Source organism: Salmo salar, chromosome 28, assembly GCF_965601325.2.
Source record: "Salmo salar chromosome 28, fSalSal1, whole genome shotgun sequence".
NCBI classification, from domain to species: Eukaryota; Metazoa; Chordata; class Actinopteri; order Salmoniformes; family Salmonidae; genus Salmo; species Salmo salar.
In genome coordinates this window covers 34,932,560-34,954,703 of record NC_138318.1, presented here as the reverse complement: position 1 = coordinate 34,954,703, position 22,144 = coordinate 34,932,560, and the positions used below count along the sequence as shown (strand labels likewise).

The 22,144-nt window shown below is 40.7% G+C and overlaps 1 protein-coding gene across 1 annotated transcript; it reads left to right on the top strand.

Moving 5' to 3' along the window:
• Nucleotides 1–1,043: 1,043 nt before the first annotated feature.
• On the top strand, nt 1,044–14,402 carry LOC106589891 (inward rectifier potassium channel 16-like). Its single transcript, XM_014180304.3, has 2 exons — nt 1,044–1,150; nt 10,420–14,402. The coding sequence occupies exon 2, from the start codon at nt 10,430–10,432 to the stop codon at nt 11,690–11,692; it is 1,263 nt and encodes a 420-aa protein (XP_014035779.1). The 5' UTR covers nt 1,044–1,150; nt 10,420–10,429; the 3' UTR covers nt 11,693–14,402.
• The last annotated feature ends 7,742 nt before the right edge of the window (nt 14,403–22,144 follow it).

Sequence of the window (22,144 nt, the reverse complement as noted above, 5' to 3'; positions counted from 1 at the left end):
CCATTTCATGAAGCTCCTGAAGAACAGTTATTGTGCTGACCTTGTTTCCAGAGGCAGTTTGGAACTGGTTGCAACCAAGGACCATCACTCAGGGTTGCCCAAAAAGAGCTGTGTGCAAATCACACCCCCACATATGCTAATGAGCTACTGCCCCTACATTTGAATTATTACCCTGAGTGAGATGAAAGAACCCTTTTTTGAACTGAAAAGAACCATTAAACGACTCAAAAGGGTTCTTTCGGTTAGTATGATTTCACATACAACCATCATCCTTCCTAAAGAACCCTTAAGGAATCCACATTTTTTTGTGTGTATGTCAAACAAACATTTTTTAGAACACCATTCTGTTTCTCATATCTGAAAACCTGCCTATTTGAATTTGTTCTTGCTTCTGACAATGAATAAAGATTTCTGGAGAAACTATTGAGAGGGAAGCAAAGAGACATTTGAGTCTGATGTGTCATGTCACTCTAAGGATTGTCAGATTGGAAATATGGGTTCCCATGGTCAATTCATAGAGAAACAGAGAGAGTGGGTACATGAGGGAGAGTGGGATTCCTCTACTCTTTATGTGGTCAAGTCACGGTGAATACAGGTTGAAAAGCTCTAATTTTGAACCATTGTCAGGAGGGTTGTTCAACTATTTAACAAATATGTTTGGACTCGTTTCACATCCAGACGGAGAAAGAGGCGGTTGAGTTTCTCACCCTTGTTAATTAATAATGGACTCTCCTGATTCCCATGAGAGGTAGCCTAGAACTAGAGATCAGGATCAGTATAGGTGGGGAAATATAGTCATCAATACAACACAAAGTAGTCGCTGAACAGGTTGGAAACAATGTATTGCAGAAAGGCTAAATGCTGGGCAAGATGGCCAGAAGGAAAGAGACACAACAACCTGCTCTGAGCCATGGAGGTTGTTAAGGCTACTGTTATGATAATGTACACAAACAGGCCTACCCAGACACACACAGGGACACACCTAAGGGGAGGTGTTTATATTTACTTTGTACAGCTACAGGAGGGCCGATTTCATTCTAATAGGCACGGCTGTTGTTGCACCTGTACCAGTCTCTGCTCAGGTTCTTCCCTACACACAGGAAGCAGCCTCACATAGAGGAAGACCGACTCCAGACTACTTTTGTAACAGGTATGAAACAACAATGCTCTTTTTATCTCTTTTTCTCGCTTTTTAGTTCATCACAACTTTGCTTTAAAATACGACTGTTTATTATTTAACCCTCGCCCTGTGGAAATTGAACTAACACAATAAAAAAAAATCTGTATTCTCATGAAAACGTCTGTAGCGTCCGAACAATTTGGCCTACGAAGTATTATTGAATGATGAGAAATCTCACGAACACGATGGTCTTCTCCGTTCTGCTCTAGGATGTTCACAAGACTCGTCGGAAGGTTCCCGGTACCAGTTTTTTTTAAATGACGGAAGTATATATGGAGACAGTTTAGCACCTAAAATAAGGTGATAAATACTTGTCACATTTTTTTTTATGTCGTGTAAATTGTTTCCTGGTCTCTCAGATATTGAACAGGCACTTCAGAACAAACTTCCTTTTGAAAATGTTTTGGGGACTATCTGTTCCATGTAGTGAATCTGTTATTCAACGCATTTCTATTGGCTAATAGCAGTAATGCCAAATTCAATGTTTCATCCAATTTTTTTTTATATATATATTTTTTGATAAATGAAGGGGTCTTAAAATTCTAACTCAAATAGCAAATAATCCTTGCTATGACCATCTTAAAACAATTCCATACTGTATGTTAGTTTAGAACCCCACTCCCCTCCCCCAGCTTAGACAGGGCTTTGACTCTAGAGGGTTAATGGAGAGCCATGCAATTACTAAATAAAACGTATTACATGGAAAATGGCTTAGTAGTCGAATGGCAACTCAAGCCAAAGTATTGGGAGTTGCATAATGAAAACCTAAAGTGTGGTCTTGCACAGGGGATATTTAAAGCATTCAGCTTTACTTAACGTCAAATCAACATCTATTCCACTTTGGTTCAACATAATTGAATTGAAATGACATGGAAACGACGTTGATTCAGCAAGTGTCTTCCCATCTAGCATCAATTCTTTCCGCTGAGATGATGCACAGAATACTGACAGAGCAGAAAATACACATAAATATTGATCTTTCAAACATGGCTCAAGCCAAGAATAAGGGTTTCTTGTTATTAAAAAGTGAAGGTCATCAAGCATGCCTTCCTGAAGTGATAAAGGCCAGGATTCAATCCGATCAGTGGTAGATTTGCGTTATAAGGGCTTGACATTTAAAGGTCCTTTTCAATTATTCTAACGTCTCTTCTTTCCACTGAGAAAACAAAAAATATACTGAAAGTGTAAATTCTATATCTTTTTTTGGTTTAACAACAGTTTGTCTTACGGTCATCTATTTGTGCTTTAATACTTTTTCACTAAGAAACTAAACCTAGAAACAGATTAGTGCTGTTATCAACGTTTTGTTTTTAGATTTAAAGTGTTAAGACACTAAGTAAGGCTAGAGTTTAAACTGACAACTACGATCTGCTGACAACAACAACAATGGAATACCTGAGACTGATCTAAGGTTTTTAATTACAGACCTACAGTACCATGCATAACTGTTTTTACAAAAAAGGGGAGTTGTTGACAAGAGTGATAGATTGTTGATCAAAGCTCTGATCTGAATCTTTCATATCTGTGAACTTTAAGTTGTATTAAAGGTTAAAGACGTCCTCCAGAAGTTGTTTTACTTTTACTGTTGAAAACCGATATCCTAAGTATAAATACTGTGAAGTACACATACTAAAGGGTAAAAAAAAAATAATGTTTTGAGCAAAATATTGTTTTTTTGACACAACTGCAAACAATGAGTAGGTCATTCATGGAGTTGGTCTGATGGGAATATGTGATGTCATCGCCCCCCCGCTTGAGGAACAATAGAGAACAGAAGAGGAAAGGCCCCTCCCACTTGTGACATGTCATGACTTACCTGAACTACCTATTGAGATGTGCCTTTTTGTTAAGTAGATCAGGTGTTTCAGCTGAAAAGGAGACCGGAGGGCCACTAAAATCTACAGTTAGTCTCAGAATATCAGAACCTAAATGGAGTTATCACATCAAGGTACAGTAAAGTACTTTGTCTGAAGTAAATCCTTGCTGGGCGATTGACAGTAATTGCCATTTGATTTTTTGTCACTGAACCATACTAACATATTGGGCCCGTATACATAAATACATCTCAGAGTAGGTCTAGTATCAGTTCCCGTCTGTGTATTCATTTTAATCTAAAATTCAAAAGGCACTCGCACATCTGAGCAATCTTTTGCAGGTGCATGGCAACAGTTGAAACAGGATGAAGGAAAAAGGACGTGTTTAATGCGTCTTATTTATACACTTTCGTAGTGTTTGTGAAATACATATTGTTATGTTTGGTAGCACTCATTTCTTTTTCCTTTGCCTCCAACCCCTTTCCATGCATGGAACGGATGTGGGTGGGGCTAGGTCTACATAGAGGTGCTGTTTTCAGAAAATTCACAAAAGCTCTGACAAAGGCCGTGTGGCTGATACGTAAGCTTATTAAATATCAGTGATACTATCAAGAGCAGGGTGCGGTTTCCTTTTTCCTTCATTCATTTTAATCTAAAAGACAACTCGGATCTTAGATCAGCACTTCTACTTTGAGATGCTTTATGAGTATGGGTAGGAAGCTGCTAGTTTGTTTGTGGTCCGAGAGAGCGTTATGAAGTGAAGAGTGTGTCAGTCGATGACACCTAGACGCTGACAGAGCAGAAAAAGACACTGTTTCAAAAGAAATGTGTTGTCTATTGATCTTTCAAAGGATGGCACAAGCTATGAATAATACAGTTTTCACATTAACGATAGCAAAGTGACATTTTTTGAGAGGTTCTCGAAGAGATATCGATTCTCAAGAGGCAATACTGTTGTTTAAACTTGCGAAATTATCACGTCTCGAAGCATTACCTCGGGAGGTCGCGCACAACACTTGCCCAACAGTTGCTCCCCTGAGCAAGGCAATGTAAACACAATTGTCTCGTTGAACTCCAAGTCAAACTACGTAAGTCAACATTTTTGAGATAGTAGATCATACAAATAGAATATGTTTTTTTCATTTGTAACATTATGTGGTGATTATAGAGGTTGCACCACAGGCCACAGAGTGGTGTGGGGGAAATTGTTTTCCTGGGGGCCCAGAGATTTTTCTGATCTGGTAGGCTTACCTAACCGGGTATAATTCTTGGTAAGACATAGTATTAAAAGCAGCTATAAAACATGGTTTTACTATATGTGGGCTATGATGGGACCAGGGGAAGAACTCCTGGCCCTAGGGAGAATGAAAACCTAAAAATCCTGTCAAACAAATCATGAGGTGAATCAGTCTAAACCACGATACTTTGTCTCTCTTTTCAACACTTTTGTGTCAATATTTTTTTATTAATACAAATCAAAAGTGCTGGGGCAAAACGCCAGCTTGCCACACATTTCCCGGCGGCAACGTGGATAGATGGAAATTGCCCCACAATGCTACAAATAAAGAAACATAGCCTACAGTATATGTATGATCTACAACAGGGCTACCCAACTCCTCTTCCTGGAGATCTATTGTCCTGTAGATTTTCAGTCCAACGCTCTTCCTGGAGATCTATGGTCCTGTAGATTTTCAGTCCAACCCTCTTCCTGGAGATCTACCGTCCTGTAGGTTTTCAGTCCAACCCTCTTCCTGGAGATCCACTGTCCTGTAGGTTTTCAGCCCAACCCTCTTCCTGGAGATCTACGGTCCTGTAGGTTTTCAGTCCAATATATTGCAGGTGAACTGTGCTGCCATTGGGTGCAAAGGTTTTCAGCACAAACGTACATTATGGAAGGGCACCAGCTTTACGGAATATTACTGCATGCAAGCAAACGGTGTGTGTCCGTGTGTGTGTGTGTGTCTGTGTGTGTGTATGCGTGCGTGTGTGCCCGTGTGTGTGTGTGTGCGTTTGTGTCCGTGTGCGTGTGTGCGTGCGTTTTTGTCCGTGTGCGTGTGCGTGTGCGTGTGTGTGTGTGTGTGTGTGTGTGTGTGTGTGTGTGTGTGTGTGTGTGTGTGTGTGTGTGTGTGTGTGTGTGTGTGTGTGTGTGTGTGTCTGCGGATGCATGAGTGTCTCCCTCCCTAGACTGGCGGCCTACAGTAACTAGAGGTGCCTGTGTTCACAAGGACATCTGGGTTGCTTCAGCTATAAATGCATTATTGTAACTGGACAATTATTCAAATAAATGAATGCCTGATTTGATCTTATTTGTTAAACTGATGTCTAACTAACCCTACTGTGCGTGGTGTCTGACAGCAATATCATCTAATTAACATGAAAGGCCAAATGAACAACGAATGAACACTATTTGAGATAAATATCAGACATTCTATACGGTAACCTGCTCTGCCTCTGTGGAAATACCCTGTTATGACTGCATAGAGAACAATGAAAACTTAATAGAACTCAAAGAGAATGTGTGAATCGTAATCTGACCACAGTGTAACTTGATTAAATTAAACCGAAATGAAGACTTTTTACAGTAGGCTACTCATGTTTGATTGCTTGTTTTTTCACCAGCGTGCTGCAAGATTCATGCCTAGACTTCTAGCTTGTGTTTTTCCAAATACAGCACTACAGCTGTTTTTATAGATTTGGATTAATACCATTTTTTACTTGGTCATTGAAATCTGAGTAAAAACAAAAAAAAGCAGACTACTATTAACATTTGGAGGGAACATAACACTCAGATCTTTGATGCTGTTATGAGATAAACGTCCACATGAAACAAGATAGAATTATCCTTATTAAACACATTAAACATTTTAGGGTTTAAGGCCGGTAGCTATAGAAAATATTACTAGGGAGTCAGCCTATTAACATCCACATGAGACAAAATAGAATTATCCTTATTAAACGCATTAAACATTTAAGGCCGGTACCTGTAGAAAATATTACCAGAGAGTCAGCCTGTTAACATATTTGAAGGGGGCCGTTGGGAGTTTCTTGACAAACTTTCCTTGTTGGAGAAAACACTGACCATATTGTCCTGGGAGGCGCGAATCTTAATTAAGTTTGACTGAGGCTGAATTCCAAATGGCAACCCTTTAACTATATACTGCAGTACCCATAGGGCTCAGGTCTAAAGTAGTGCACTATATAGGGAATAGGGTGCCATTTGGGACGTATAAGGGGGTCATGTGTTGAGATATACTTAGGACTGGTCACCACGTTGCGTCGCTAGGGGCTAAGAGCCTCTGGTTTTGGTGCACTGTGTCTACACTGCACACCAGTGGTCTGAAGCATTAAGATCCTCACCGGCATAAAGTAGGCCTTAAATCAAGACGTCAGTTGTGTTAATTAACACAATTAAGATTGTGTGGTTTATTTTCAATTTGAACATCTTAAAACATGCTTCCTTTTAGGCTAAGTTAGCAATAATACATACTGTATTAGTGCTGTAATCCAGAGTTTTATGACCAGTGAAATGTCATTAAAGTGAGGGTTATTCTACTGTATAACGTAAACAGATTAACAGTAGGAGGATTTGGTAATGTGGAGATGATTCACAGACATACAGTAGGGCTTTCCATTCAAGAATATATATATATATATATATATATATATATATATATATATATATATATATATATATATATATATATATATATATATATTTTTTACAATACAAAACATCCACATACAAACGACAACATACAGACGCGCACAAACATCCACAATGTCACCCCTGCCCAGACCATCACATTCAAGAATATATTATTCTCTGAATAACAACATTATAGAGGTAAAAAGCATAACGTTTTGTTTCCTGTTTTCATTTAAAGATATATTTGCATTTTTGGAGAAGGAGGGGGTTATGGGAACTTAGTAGAACCGTTTTTTCTGTGATCTCATACACTGAGTTCTATATTCTGGCAACGTGGGGCAACATCTTTAGCCAACAGGAAGCAGAGTTTGAGACCAGAGAGTCTAGTGAACTCAGTCAGATAACGTCAAACCACATTTGTTTTGGACAGACGATAGGAGAGGATTGATTGCACACAGACGGAGAAAGGAAAGATGCTTTCAGGGTGTGTGTGTGTGTGTGTGTGTGTGTGTGTGTGTGTGTGTGTGTGTGTGTGTGTGTGTGTGTGTGTGTGTGTGTGTGTGTGTGTGTGTGTGTGTGTGTGTGTGTGTGTGTGTGTGTGTGTGTGGCCTGCCTGCCTGCCTGCCTGCCTGCGTGCGTGCGTGTGTGTTTGTGAGTAGGGAGGATGCTCTCAGTGGTTTGGCTGTGATGGATCCTTTCTTTGCCCGTGATCACACGGTGAGAGTGTTCCAGTTTCCACATAGATTTTTCCCCTCAGTCTAACCTAGACCAATTCAGCCCTGTGGTACTTCCTCTACTGGCACAACCTTTTCCCCCACACTCTGGATTCACTCCACCAGATAAAAGTCACTTAAACAGTGGGCCATGCACTGCCTTTGCATTCAAAAACCTCATCCATCATGCATTTAGTGTTGCCGGTATAAGATGAGTACCGAATTATTTGACCAAATTCACTGCAAAGTCAAATTGCTATTGAATTAGTACTCTGAAAGTAGCACTATTGAATTAGTACTCTGAAAGTAGCACTATTGAACCCACTAACACCTGACTCAAAACATAGCAATCAAATATACAAACAATCAGTGTGTCACAAAGTGTAAACCACAGTTGTTAATGTAGGTGTTGTAAAGTGTTACGTGTTTCTCCTTAGATGACCTTGGTAAGACAGAAAATACATGTTACAGGAAGCCCTACGAGTGGCAGGGCATGTTAAACAAACTGCAGTAGGGAGAAGCCCTATGAGTGGCAGGGCATTATAAACAAACTGCAGTAGGGAGAAGCCCTATGAGTGGCAGGGCATTATAAACAAACTGCAGTAGGGAGAAGCCCTATGAGTGGCAGGGCATTATAAACAAACTGCAGTAGGGAGAAGCCCTATGAGTGGCAGGGCATTATAAACAAACTGCAGTAGGGAGAAGCCCTATGAGTGGCAGGGCATTATAAACAAACTACAGTAGGGAAAGCCCTATGAGTGGCAGGGCATTATAAACAAACTGCAGTAGGGAGAAGCCCTATGAGTGGCAGGGCATTATAAACAAACTGCAGTAGGGAGAAGCCCTATGAGTGTCGGGGCATTATAAACAAACTACAGTAGGGAAAGCCCTATGAGTGGCAGGGCATTATAAACAAACTGCAGTAGGGAGAAGCCCTATGAGTGGCAGGGCATTATAAACAAACTGCAGTAGGGAGAAGCCCTATGAGTGGCAGGGCATTATAAACAAACTGCAGTAGAGAGAAGCCCTATGAGTGGCAGGGCATTATAAACAAACTGCAGTAGGGAGAAGCCCTATGAGTGGCAGGGCATTATAAACAAACTGTAGTAGGGAGAAGCCCTATGAGTGGCAGGGCATTATAAACAAACTGCAGTAGGGAGAAGCCCTATGAGTGGCAGGGCATTAAAAAACAAACGGCAGTAGGGAGAAGCCCTATGAGTGCCGGGGCATTATAAACAAACTGCAGTAGGGAGAAGCCCTATGAGTGTCGGGGCATTAGAAACAAACGGCAGTAGGGAAAGCCCTATGAGTGCCGGGGCATTATAAACAAACTGCAGTAGGGAAAAAATACAACTCTGCAAAATCAGGCCACATGATCCTTCAAAGTAGCTGAGGACACCACAGAAGATGGATGGGGCCAATAGGGTCTGTTTCCATGGGTTTTACATCTCTAGGCAACTGCCTCATTATGATAAACTGTATTGATACAGTCCATGGAGCCATGGGAGAAACAAATGGGAATCATAGATAGTAAACAATCCCGGGTTGACATCTTAAATTGCATATTGAGAGCAGGTCAAAGTCCACCACGCAGCAAACTAAATGGTATAGAAGACTACATATGGAGGAAAGACAAAAGAACACTCACGTTAATAAAATTATGAACAACTCCGTTGCGGAAAAAATAGGCAATAAAATGCCTTCTCTCTCTCTCTCTCGTCTCAAGTTTTTACTGTCAAAAAAGAAGGTCCTTAGCTTTCTTTTCTCAATCTAGTTAAGATGTTGCATCTGGGTGAGGACATTCAAGACAGGAGCGGTTGGAGATTGGCTGTGTCCCAAATGCAATAGGGTGCCAATCTGTTTGATACATGGCAGACATTGTTGCTAATTACTTCCTCGGCCCGACAATAACCGTAGTAAAAGCCGGTGGAAAACGGGCAAGCTAGTTGTGGCTAGGTGAACCACATTGAAGAGCCTTTTTGGATAAGTTTTTAAAAGATATGGGTGATAAAGTGGCAGTCACGCTGTATATCATATCCTAATGCATGTATAAAAACATTGGTCAACATAAATCAAACTGTAAAAAAAAAAGTAAAATTGGTATTATTTTCCACTGTGTGTACACATGCAGGATTTTCCATTTCCTAGTCATTCAGTCCAGCTGAAAAGCACTTCTTCCAAGTGGGGGAAACAGACAAGGCAAGGTCAGGGAAAACATGAAAAATAAGCAGTGCCTTCAAGTGCAATTAATATATAAGTGTCAATTCTTACTGAAACTTTCGTATGTTATTCCTTATCATAAGAGAGGGTGGAAAATGTGATGGAATGCAATGAATTCACTGGTGTGTGTGTGTGTGTGTGTGTGTGTGTGTGTGTGTGTGTGTGTGTGTGTGTGTGTGTGTGTGTGTGTGTGTGTGTGTGTGTGTGTGTGTGTGTGTGTGTGTGTGTGTGTGTGTGTGTGTGTGTGTGTGTGTGTGTGTGTGTGTGTGTATTTTTTGGTGTCTGTCTGTGCATGTTGTCTCTCCCTCAAGACACCGTTTTTGGTAGTAAACAGACTGAGAAAGACCAAATCTCATCACAACTCAACTGTTCCCTGTCTAAATACAGTTCAATACCAGTGAACCTCAGAGAGAAGTCTCCCAACTCACCATCATGTGATTTCCAATCGCCGAAACATTCCATCATTATGATGGAATGGCACAACCTCTCCCTATAAGCATTCTCCTCCCTAACACACAAACACCCAACCCAAATCCACTCACTCAAAATTCCAATGACCCACCAATAAACAATGTGGTTGTATCTGGAGGAGTGTGCTGCTGCAAAACTGTTGTCCTTCAAATGCCACAAAATTCAAGTAAATATATGTATTCTGAATGATGGTGAATATGTTTGATTTCAGTGTTCTGGTACATAATTCTCAAATCATAATCTCGGAATCCAGAAACAAATCACTGGTTGTCCACCTAATCTAAAGACTACAATTCATAACAGTGACATTTTCAGTGTTATACAGCAGATAATAAACCCCAATAAACATTATTTTCCTGTCTCTCTTCTTCCCAGATCTTACAGGATGAACAACGACTACACAGAGATTAGTCCCTCCGATCCCTCTGTCGACGCCTACACCACTCCCCTGATCGCCGTGAAGGCCGAGATCGGCTACCAGCACAAGAAGCGTCGCTACGTCCGCAAAGATGGCAACTGCAATGTCCTGTTCCGTCATGTTCCTGAGGAGTGGCTCATGTATGTCACCGACATTTTTACTACGCTGGTGGAGATAAGGTGGAGAGTTATGTTCCTCATCTTCACCCTCTCCTACACCCTCTCCTGGCTCTTCTTCGGCATCCTCTACTGGGTGATCGCCCTGGCTAACGGCGACATGAAGGACCCTACTAATGCCCCTTGTATGTACGAGGTGAGGGACTTCACCGCGGCTTTCCTATTCTCACTGGAGACCCAGACCACAATCGGTTATGGTTTTAGAGGGATGTCAGAGAACTGCATGGTGGCAATCATCGTCGTAACCGTGCAGGATGTCATCAGCTGTTTTATTGATACATTTGTCATCGGTATCGCTGTGGCAGAGATGGCATCGACACGGAAACTGACGCAGACGGTAGGCTTCAGCAACTGCGCTGTCATCAACCTGCGAAATGGGCGTTTGTGCCTGTCATGGAGGATCGGGGACTTCCGCCAGCACCACATGGTGGAGGGGATGGCTCGTGCTCAAATCTTCCGCCCCACCATGCACGCCACTGGGAGGGTGGACGTCAACTACAAGGACCTGGAAATCAAACAGAGTGATATCCTTTTAGCCATACCAACCACCATATTCCACATTATTGAGCCCGGTACTCCACTCTACCACATGAGCCTGGAGGATCTTCGGAAAGACGACTTTGAGCTGGTGGTGTCCTTCACCTACACGGACGACTCAACGGGCATCCTGCACCAGACTCGCACCTCCTACACACCCGACGAGATTCACTGGGGACATCTGTTCCAAGATATGCTGAATGTAAACCTGAAATACTACAAGGTAGACTACTCCATGTTCCACCACACTGCTAAGGTCCTGGTTCCGGAAGTCAGCGCAGAAGAGTACGATCAAATTAAGCTTCGGCGTTCCCCGCGTCACTCCCCGCGCCACTCCCCGCGCAACTCCCCGCGCCCCAAGCGCCCAAGCATTAATTGCAAACCCCCGATGGTGACTGTGGAACTGGTAAATGGCACCACAGAACCTGAGGTACATTCAGCCATGGCTGCTACTATCGCAGCAGTTTGCGAGGACCAAGGACATTTGTGTCTTCCAAGGAACCCCATTCTGACGTAGATGTTCTGCTGACATGGCAATACCAACACAATTTCATTGTAACTGGCCAATGGTCATTCAGAAACATGGCCATTGCAGTCTGCCTTTACTATTGTCCAGGCTCTGTACGCTGAAGTTGCTTTTAAATGCTGAAAAAACAAAGTTGATTGTTTTCATGAAATCTAAGATGAAACCTCAGACTCTTCCACGTACAGTCAATGTGCAGGAAAAACAAATAGAAAGACTAGCAACTAAGAAGTACTGTGGTTTCTAGATAGATGAATGTCTCACCTTTAAACCCCAAATTGTACATCTTGTACTTGGGTTTCTTGATAGATGAGTGTCTCACCTTTAAACACCGTGGTCTTGTACTTGGGTTTCTTGATAGATGAATTTCTCACCTTTAAACCCCACATTGTGGTCTTGTACTTGGGTTTCTTGATAGATGAATTTCTCACCTTTAAACCCCACATTGTGGTCTTGTACTTGGGTTTCTTGATAGATGAGTGTCTCACCATTAAACATCACAGGTTTGTTGATAGATGAGTGTCTCACCTTTAAACGTCGTAGGTCTTGTGAAAAAGCTTAAGCTCAAGTTTTTCTTTTCGTATTAAGTCATGTTTTTCATTAGAATCGAGAAAGAGGCTTGTATCCACTACTTCCTTACCTGTAATTTATTCTGGTGATATCCTGTACATGTATGCCCCTGTGATTTCATTACATATGCTGGACTGTGTACCATGGAGCACTGAAGTTGTTACTAACTCCAAAGCCTTCACTCATCACTGTACCCTCTACATGAGAGTGGGCTGGTCTTCCTTAGCTCTTCGGAGATGAAGTCATGAAGTCATTGGGGCGGCAGCATAGCCTAGTGGTTAGAGTGTTGGACTAGTAAACCGAAAGGTTGTAAGTTCAAATCCCCGAACTGACAAGGTACAAATCTATTGTTCTGCCCCTGAACAGGCAGTTAACCCACTGTTCCTAGGCTGTCAATGAAAATAAGAATTTGGTCTTAACTGACTTACCTTGCCTAGTAAATAAAATTGGTACATTTCTATTTATCAGGCCATATTGAGACAGCTCCCATTTTACTTGTCTGAAAACTATCGCCTGTGTACAAATCTATTGTTCTGCCCCTGAACAGGCAGTTAACCCACTGTTCCTAGGCTGTCAATGAAAATAAGAATTTGTTCTTAACTGACTTACTTGCCTAGTAAATAAAATTGGTACATTTCTATTTATCAGGCCATATTGAGACAGCTCCCATTTTACTTGTCTGAAAACTATCGCCTGTGTTTCATGACTGTGTTTTGTTGATTGTACAGAGATAGGTGAAAACGCTTTCAAGTTCTCTGCTCCTTCCGCTTGGAACAAGCTTCAAAAGGTCCTGAAATTACAGGAGCTCGTCCCTTTAAATTAGTTTAAAGCTCGGTTAAATTCTATGATGTAAAATGAGTTTAAAGCTAGGTTAAACTCTATGATTGAAAATGAGTTTAAAGCTAGGTTAAACTCTATGATGGAAAATGAGTTTAACGCTAGGTTAAACTCTATGATGGAAAATGAGTTTAAAGCTAGGTTAAACTCTATGATTGAAAATGAGTTTAAAGCTAGGTTAAACTCTCTGATGGAAAATGAGTTTAAAGCTAGGTTAAACTCTATGATGTAAAATGAGTTTAAAGCTAGGTTAAACTCTATGATGGAAAATGAGTTTAAAGCTAGGTTAAACTCTATGATGTAAAATGAGTTTAAAGCTAGGTTAAACTCTATGATGGAAAATTAGTTTAAAGCTAGGTTAAACTCTATGATGGAAAATGAGTTTAAAGCTAGGTTAAACTCTATGATGGAAAATGAGTTTAAAGCTAGGTTAAACTCTATGATGGAAAATGAGTTTAAAGCTTGGTTAAACTCTATGATGGAAAATTAAGTAAGGAGCTGTCAATGTTTTGACTGCTAGTTAAACCACACTTTCCCAAACCATCTTGCTGTTCAATGTGTAATTTTTTATTTTTTTAACTGTAGTGCTTTGTGTTTTATGTTGTAAATGTGTCTGCAACTTTGTGTGCTGCTATTTCGGTCTCGTCTCTCCTAAATATTAACTGGTTTTCATCAAGCTGTCCGCTCAAGAGGAAGCTTTTCACAGCAAGCAGTGCCTGTAATCTGGTTCAGGTTATTAATCAACCTACCAGGGTGTTTACAAACACTACAAGAACAAGATCATCCATATGTATTGATCACATTTTTACTAACACTATATAACTTTGTTCTAAAGCTGTGTCCGTACCCGTTGAATGCAGTGATCACAATATAGTGGCTTTATCCAGGAAAACCAATGTTCCAACAGCTGGGCCTAAAATAATATATAAGAGATCATTCAAAAGATGTTGCTGTGACTCATGTGGATGATGTAAAAACTATCTGTTGGGCTGATGTGATTAATGACGAGCATCCAGACGTTGCACTTGATGCATTTAGGGAATTGCTTCTTCCAATTATTGATAAACATACACGTGGTAAGAAACTGACAGAACTGTTATGACTCCATGGATGATGAGGAACTGAAAAACTGTATGGTTGAAAGAGATGGGGCAAAAGGAGTGGCTAATAAGTCTGGCCGCACATCTGACTGGCTGACTTACTGAAAATTGAGAAATTATGTGACTAAACTCAACAAAAAGAAGAAGAAACTGTATTATGAAGCCAATATCAATTATAAAGAATGATGGAAGTTAAATGATGGGCAGAAAGACAAATAATTTGTACTCCAACAGTGTACTCCAACAGTGGGCCATCGTACTCATGCATAAAAAACTTGTAATGAAAGGAAAGCAATGCAAGTTTGAATTTTGTAAAGTTAGTGTGGGAGAGGTGGAAAAATTATTGTTATTGATCAATGATTACCAACCTCCTGGCATTGACAACTTAGACAGAAAGCTACTGAAGATGGTAGCTGACTCTATAGCCACTCCTATCTGTCATATCTTTAATCTGAGCCTAGAGGAAAGTCTTTGTCCTCAGGCATGGAGGGAAGCCAAAGTCATTCCGCTACCCAAGAGTGGTAAAGCGGCCTTTACTGGCTCTGCCAACTCTTAGCAAACTGTTGGAAAAAAATTGTGTTTAACCAAATACAATGCTATTTCTCTGTAAACATATTAACAAGATACTTTCAGCCTGCTTATAGAGAAGGGCACTCAACATGTACTGCAGTGACACAAATTACTGATGATTGGTTGAAACAAATTGATAATGAGAAGATTAGATTTCAGTGCGGCCTTTGATATTACTGACTATAACTTGTTGTTGAGAAAACGAATGCGTTCTGGCTTTTCAACCTCTGCCTTATCGTGGGTTCAGAGCTTTCTATCTAATAGAACTCAGAGGGTTTCCTTTAATGGAAGCTTCTCTAATGTCAGACATGTAAAGTGTGTTGTACTGCAGGGCAGCTCTCTAGGCCCTCTACTCTTTTCTATTTTTATCAGTGACCTGCCACTGGCATTAAAACTAGCATGTGTGTCCATGTATGCTGATGATTCAACCATATACACATCAGCAACCACAGCTAATGAAGTCCCTGAAACCCTTAACGAAGAGTTGCAGTCTGTTTTGGAATGGGTGTCCAGTAATAAACTGGTCCTGAACATCTCTTAAACTAAGAGAATTGTATTTGGTACAAATCATTCCATAAGTTCTAGACCTCAGCTGAATCTGGTATTGAATGGTGTGGCTGTTGAACAAGTTGAGGAGACTAAATTCCTTGGTGTTACCTTAGATTGTAAACTGTCATGGTCAAAACATATAGATTCAATGGTTGGGGAGATGGGGAGAGGCCTGTCCATAATAAAAAATATGCTCTGCTTTTTCGACACCACACTCCAAAAAGCAAGTCCTGCAGGCTCTAGTTTTGTCTTCTTGATTATTGTCCAGTCATGTGGTCGAGGGCTGCAGGGAAAGACTTAGTTAAGCTGCAACTGACCCAGAACAGAGCAGTGCTCTCTCTGAGAATGGCTATCCTCTCATGAGGGCTGTGCTTAAGATGTAGTTAAGCTACAGCTGGTCCAGAACAGAGCGACACGTCTTGCTCTTCATTGTAATCAGAGGGCTAATATAAATACTATGCATGCCAGTCTCTCTTGGCTAAGAGTTGAGGAAAGACTGACTACATCACTTCTTCTTTTTATAAGAAACATGAATATGTAGAAAATCCTAAATTGTTTACATAGTGAATTTACACAACACACACTTATCCCACCAGACATGCCACCAGGGGTCTTATCACAGTCCCCAAATCCAGAACAGATTCAAGAAAGCGTACAGTATTACATAGAGCCCTTATTGCTTAGAACTTCCTTCCAACTCATATTTCTCAAATGAACAGCAAACCTGGTTTGAAAAACCAGATCAAGCAACACCTCATGCCTCTCCCCTATTTGACCTAGATAGTTTGTGTATATGCATTGATATGTAGGCTACTTGTGCCTTTAAATTTTTTTTATGTATGTATGTAGTTCTGTCCTTGAGCTGTTCTTGTCTATTATTGTTCTGTATTATGTCATGTTTCATGTTTTGTGTGGATCACAGGAAGAGTAGCTGCTGCTTACGCAATAGCTAATGGGGATCCTAATAAAATACCAACAGCCAATGGGGATCCTAATAAAATAACAACAGCCAATGGGGATCCTAATAAAATACTAAATAAAATAGATTGTTATTATCAATGAGACTAACCTGGTCAAATAAAGGTGAAATAGAATAAAATACAAATGAACTCATGGACAATTGAAAATGTTTTCACAGGCAACAGTAAGAGCAGGCAGGCATTGTGCACAGGTTAGCCACTTAGAAGGAGTCTGCTAAATGTTATATGTAATATATTATTATAGTCCCTTAAAAGGGGACTAGCATGGGTCTGGTACAGGTTCCAACCAGCAAATCCGCTTAAAAATGTATCTGTGTACACCGTATAGCGAAATGTCTTGCATTCAGCAATAGCCGGAGTTCTCACAGACTTGGGAGTATATCTCCTTAGCTTGTGACTCAGGCTGTGAAATCTGACACTACTTGAAGCTAGGATGTCCCGCCTACCATTTCATTCGTTCTTCTGGACTGTCCATCAACCCCTTGCTGAACGCTACATCACAGCCACTGACAAAGCACATGCCTACAATCCTTGTATCCTAGCGCAGCAGAAGAGAGTCGTTTTGCTGCTCTTGCACAGGGATGGACAACTTAGATGGGGGTGGGGGGGGGATCACTCATCATGCGGGGCCATAGTGGCTCGCAGGTCTGCGTTCGCACATCCACATCCATACCCAGAAAGCCTTTTGGGGGCCCTAAGCAAAACGTTGCATAGCCCTGACTTATGCCATGTTAGTTTCATATCTGAGTGAGAGTGACTTACAAAATCAATGGGGGCCCATTGAGATGGTTAGACTAACTTACCAATCTAAAAACAAATTTGCTGACACGGGCTAATTGAGTGACTGACAATCTGCTGATGCACAACCCCACAAGAAATAATAATAATATTGACATTTATTTGATGGCCTACAAAAGATGGGCCGTGGGCTGCCAGTTGCCCATCCCTGCTCAAGCACATTCAGAGACTAATTTATAGCCACCTTTATCAAATGCTCATATATCATGACTATCAATGATGTCAAGAAGTTTTGTATTACTTCTGTTTGGCATGTCTCTTGATGTAATGACATGACAACTGTGTCTGAGTTTTGTGCCACCCTTCGCCCTGTGTTTGTTCTATGCTGGATGAAGACATAGCTATCCAGTTACTTGCTAACACCAGACACAGATGAAAGTGGAAACCTGTAAGTATCTTTGCCTTAGATGAATAGGGGAACCATCTAATTCTGTTTGCTGACAATCTGCAGTCACATTTTGGCACCAGTAGACTAGTTAACTAGCTATGTAAACAATGCCCCTCTGCGAACATGCTTTCTGTCATGTTGATAACAAGGCTGTAGTTATTTAAATTAGGTAAGAGAATAAGATGTTACCATTGGTGTATTAAAACGAGAGGCTTTTTGTGATGTCACAAAAATGCTGGTGGTAATCGCGCCTCCTGAATCCAAGTGGTTGACATGGGGGAGGGGACCAGTAACTTTATGATTAAACTTTATCAATGTAGAAGCAACAGTCATTTTTCACATTTTAGTCATACTACTTTGATCTGGTGTCATCCAAATATCATCCAATTTCATGAAAAATGTGATTTTGACTGTACGGGACTTTTAAAAACATGCTGTATGTTGCAGCATACACTGATCAATAAAACGTCCCTATTCCCTACTTTTATCATTTGTACTAGATATACATATACTGATGATAGTGGTGGTGGTGTTTTGTTGTTGGTAGTTTCATCATTGACAAATCAATCATCAAGGCCCTGTTTTTTTATTTTATTATCTAGCTGAATTCGGATAGGAAAAAATGCATAGAAATATAACGAATAGAATGGACATCCCTATTCAAGACAATGATTCGTCCACTCCATTCATTATATTTCTAAGCAATTCATTCTAACCGATAGATGAAATATTTAGAAAAACTGGGCTCAGATTGTTGAATATGCAGCATGTAGTAACATTCGTGACTCATGTTATGTTGTTACTTACGGAAGGTATTCAGTCCCTTTCACATTTTCCACATTTTGTTACGTTACGGCCTTATTCTAAAATGGGTTAAATAAAAAAATGTCCTCATAAATCTACAGACAATACCCCATAATGACAAAGCGAAATAAGGTTTTTAGATATTTTTGTACATTTACATAAAAAATAAAAAACGCAAATACCTTATTTACATAAGTATTCAGACCCTTTGCTATGAGACCCGAAATTGAGCTCAGGTGCATCGTGTTTCCATTGATCATCCTTGAGATGTTGCTACTTAATATGTTACTGTAGGAACATCAGCATTAAACCAGTCTGTTACTCAGTCTTTAGTTGCAGTAGGTAACCTGTAATTGGGTGTGTAAACTTTTATTTAGGGACATATTGTGATCATTGTGGTGTAAACGCCTGTTAGTCTGGCATTCGTCTTCCAACTGGATACACACCGCAGCCCAGTACCTGGCATTTACAGTACCCAGCTCCGTGTCATTGGTGGTAGTACAGCACATGGCATCTGGTGTGTCTGGTCTATGTCTGTAAGAACAAAGGCACTGAATGACAAGGGAACTTGGACGTGCAGAAAGCTGATCACACTGACTCTGCACATGCCTTTTCAGTTGCTTTGATTTTACAGTGATGTTTAATGCAATAATGTCATTGAGGCAGTTTAATGTTTTCTTCAGAGCATAATAAATCTATCAAAAAACAACAGTATTGTCCAAGATATAAAACATGTGGTGTAAATGTACTTGATACGATTGTGATATGTTGTTGTCTCACCTAACTATCTTAAGATTCATGTACTCACTGTAAGTGACTCTAGATAAGACATCTCTCCATGTTGCTCACTCATACTTCCTCCCCACAGCATCAGAGGAGAGCCCGTGTGGGAGCCAATCATGTTCCAATGTCAGTCTCGTGCTCTCCATCTTGTGGCCCAGAGTGGCATGACTGTCTGTCTGTCTCCTGTAGTTGTTAATTGACCGTCTGTCTGACTCCTGTAGTTGTTAATTGACTGTCTGTCTGACTCCTGTAGTTGTTAATTGACCGTCTGTCTGACTCCTGTAGTTGTTAATTGACCGTCTGTCTGACTCCTGTAGTTGTTAATTGACTGTCTGTCTGACTCCTGTAGTTGTTAATTGACTGTCTGTCTGTCTCCTGTAGTTGTTAATTGACTGTCTGTCTGTCTCCTGTAGTTGTTAATTGACTGTCTGTCTGTCTCCTGTAGTTGTTAATTGACCGTTTGTCTGACTCCTGTAGTTGTTTGACCGTCTGTCTGACTCCTGTAGTTGTTAATTGACTGTCTGTCTGACTCCTGTAGTTGTTAATTGACTGTCTGTCTGACTCCTGTAGTTGTTAATTGACCGTCTGTCTGACTCCTGTAGTTGTTAATTGACTGTCTGTCTGTCTCCTGTAGTTGTTAATTGACCGTCTGCCTGTCTCCTGTAGTTGTTAATTGACCGTTTGTCTGACTCCTGTAGTTGTTAATTGACCGTCTGTCTGACTCCTGTAGTTGTTAATTGACTGTCTGTCTGTCTCCTGTAGTTGTTATTTGACCATCTATTGACTCCTGTAGTTGTTAATTGACCGTCTGCCTGTCTCCTGTAGTTGTTAATTGACCGTCTGTCTGACTCCTGTAGTTGTTAATTGACTGTCTGTCTGACTCCTGTAGTTGTTAATTGACTGTCTGTCTGACTCCTGTAGTTGTTAATTGACTGTCTGTCTGACTCCTGTAGTTGTTAATTGACTGTCTGTCTGACTCCTGTAGTTGTTAATTGACTGTCTGTCTGTCTCCTGTAGTTGTTAATTGACTGTCCTGTCTGACTCCTGTAGTTGTTAATTGACTGTCTGTCTGACTCCTGTAGTTGTTATTTGACCATCTATTTGACTCCTGTAGTTGTTAATTGACTGTCTGTCTGACTCCTGTAGTTGTTAATTGACCGTCTGTCTGACTCCTGTAGTTGTTAATTGACTGTCTGTCTGACTCCTGTAGTTGTTAATTGACTGTCTGTCTGTCTCCTGTAGTTGTTAATTGACCGTCTGTCTGACTCCTGTAGTTGTTAATTGACCGTCTGTCTGACTCCTGTAGTTGTTAATTGACTGTCTGTCTGACTCCTGTAGTTGTAAACTGGGCATGAAAAGCAAACATATCGTGCGCGCCAACAGCCAACTCAGAACTCATGTTCAGACAGCTAAATATAGGACCTGCTATTATTAGAGCGTAGGCCAGCATCACTGTGGAACCCTTTCAACACCTTGTAGAGACAATGCCCTGAAGAAATTGAGGCTGTTCTGAGGTCAAAAATTAGGAATGTGTTCCTAATGTTTTGTACAGTGAGTGTATATTTTCTTGAGAGCACACATGTAGGGCCAGGGGTAGACTGGGACAAATATTCAGCCATGGCATTTTATCCAAACCAGCTCACATCACTGCGCCCACATAACATAGGCAGAACACTATAGTACAGCGTTTCTCAACTTTTACTGTACCAGTGACGGTGAAACATGGTCCTCCTCCTTTTTTAACTAGCTCATGTTTAAGACAAATACAACATGTAAAAACCCCACTGGAGTTACGACTCACCACTATAAGTGGGCCCTGTCTTGCCTCTGTGTTGTGCCGTCTGTCTCTGTGTTGTCACTGCCTCTGTTCTTCTCCTTGTTCTCCTCTGTTGTCACTTAATCTGTCTGTCTGTCTGTCTGTCTCCTTGTTCTCCTCTGTTGTCACTCTGTCACCAGAAGGCCAGGGGACCACACTGCCTGTGCTGGGCTCAGCAACATACCAGTTGTGAATTAACAAACACATTTATTAGATAAAGAAGAACGATTACTGTTAAATACCTAATAGCTGACCATTGGCTCATAATACCAAATAAAAGCCTAACTACTTATATTGCAAATTAGTGCCTGCATAGCACTTGTTGACATCGGCTGATGTAAAAAAAAAAAAGGGCTTTATAAATAAAATGGATTGATTGATTGATAGAACCCAAATATCAATAAACTGGCAGTACATGCATCAGTGTCTGTCTCTGTCTTTATTTTCTACCTCCACTGTGCAACAGCAACAGCAGCAGCTGAGCTGTCTTTTCTGCAAAGCCTAGCATCACTGGGAGCAGAAGACCTGGATCCAAACTGCATGTGCTGAGCCCAGCAACGTTCTAGTTGTGAATCAAAACATATATTAGACAAAGAAGAAAATCACTGAATAAATGCCAATATAAATTGACCATTGGCTTATATTAACTTATAACAGCCTAACTGCTTAATATTGCAAATGGATTCCTGTAATGTGTTCCCCCTTGCCCAATTAGCTAAGTGTTTATTAGGCTACATATACAGTCAAAACATTAAGCAACTGGCAGACTCTCTCTCTCTCTCCATCTCTATGTTTCTTCTTTAGAATTCGATCTTAAACCTTCTGTGTTTATCATAGAACGATGGGACTAGTTTCTGTGGATGCAGATAGATTTCCATCGTTGTGCTTCGTTTGACAGTATCCATATGCGTGTCCTTCTGCCAAGAAGTGACTGGCCCTCCGATGAGCAGATTACATTTTAGGCGGGACTTTCCATCCTCCAATGGCGTGTTATATGTAATGTAATCCGACACCAGAGTTCACTACATTTCATCCACTCAGAACCTTGCCTTGCTGGTTGAAGAGATTGAGATTCAGAAGCGAACAAACACTGATAAAGAAATGTAAATACACATACTTTTAACAGGATTATTTAGCAATTATTATGTATTAATTCAGTGCAATACATAATCAAGTCTAATGTGATGCTAATTAATTTTCAGGCTATTACAGGCAACTTGTCACAGGGGTTGTGAAATGGAGACCAAGACG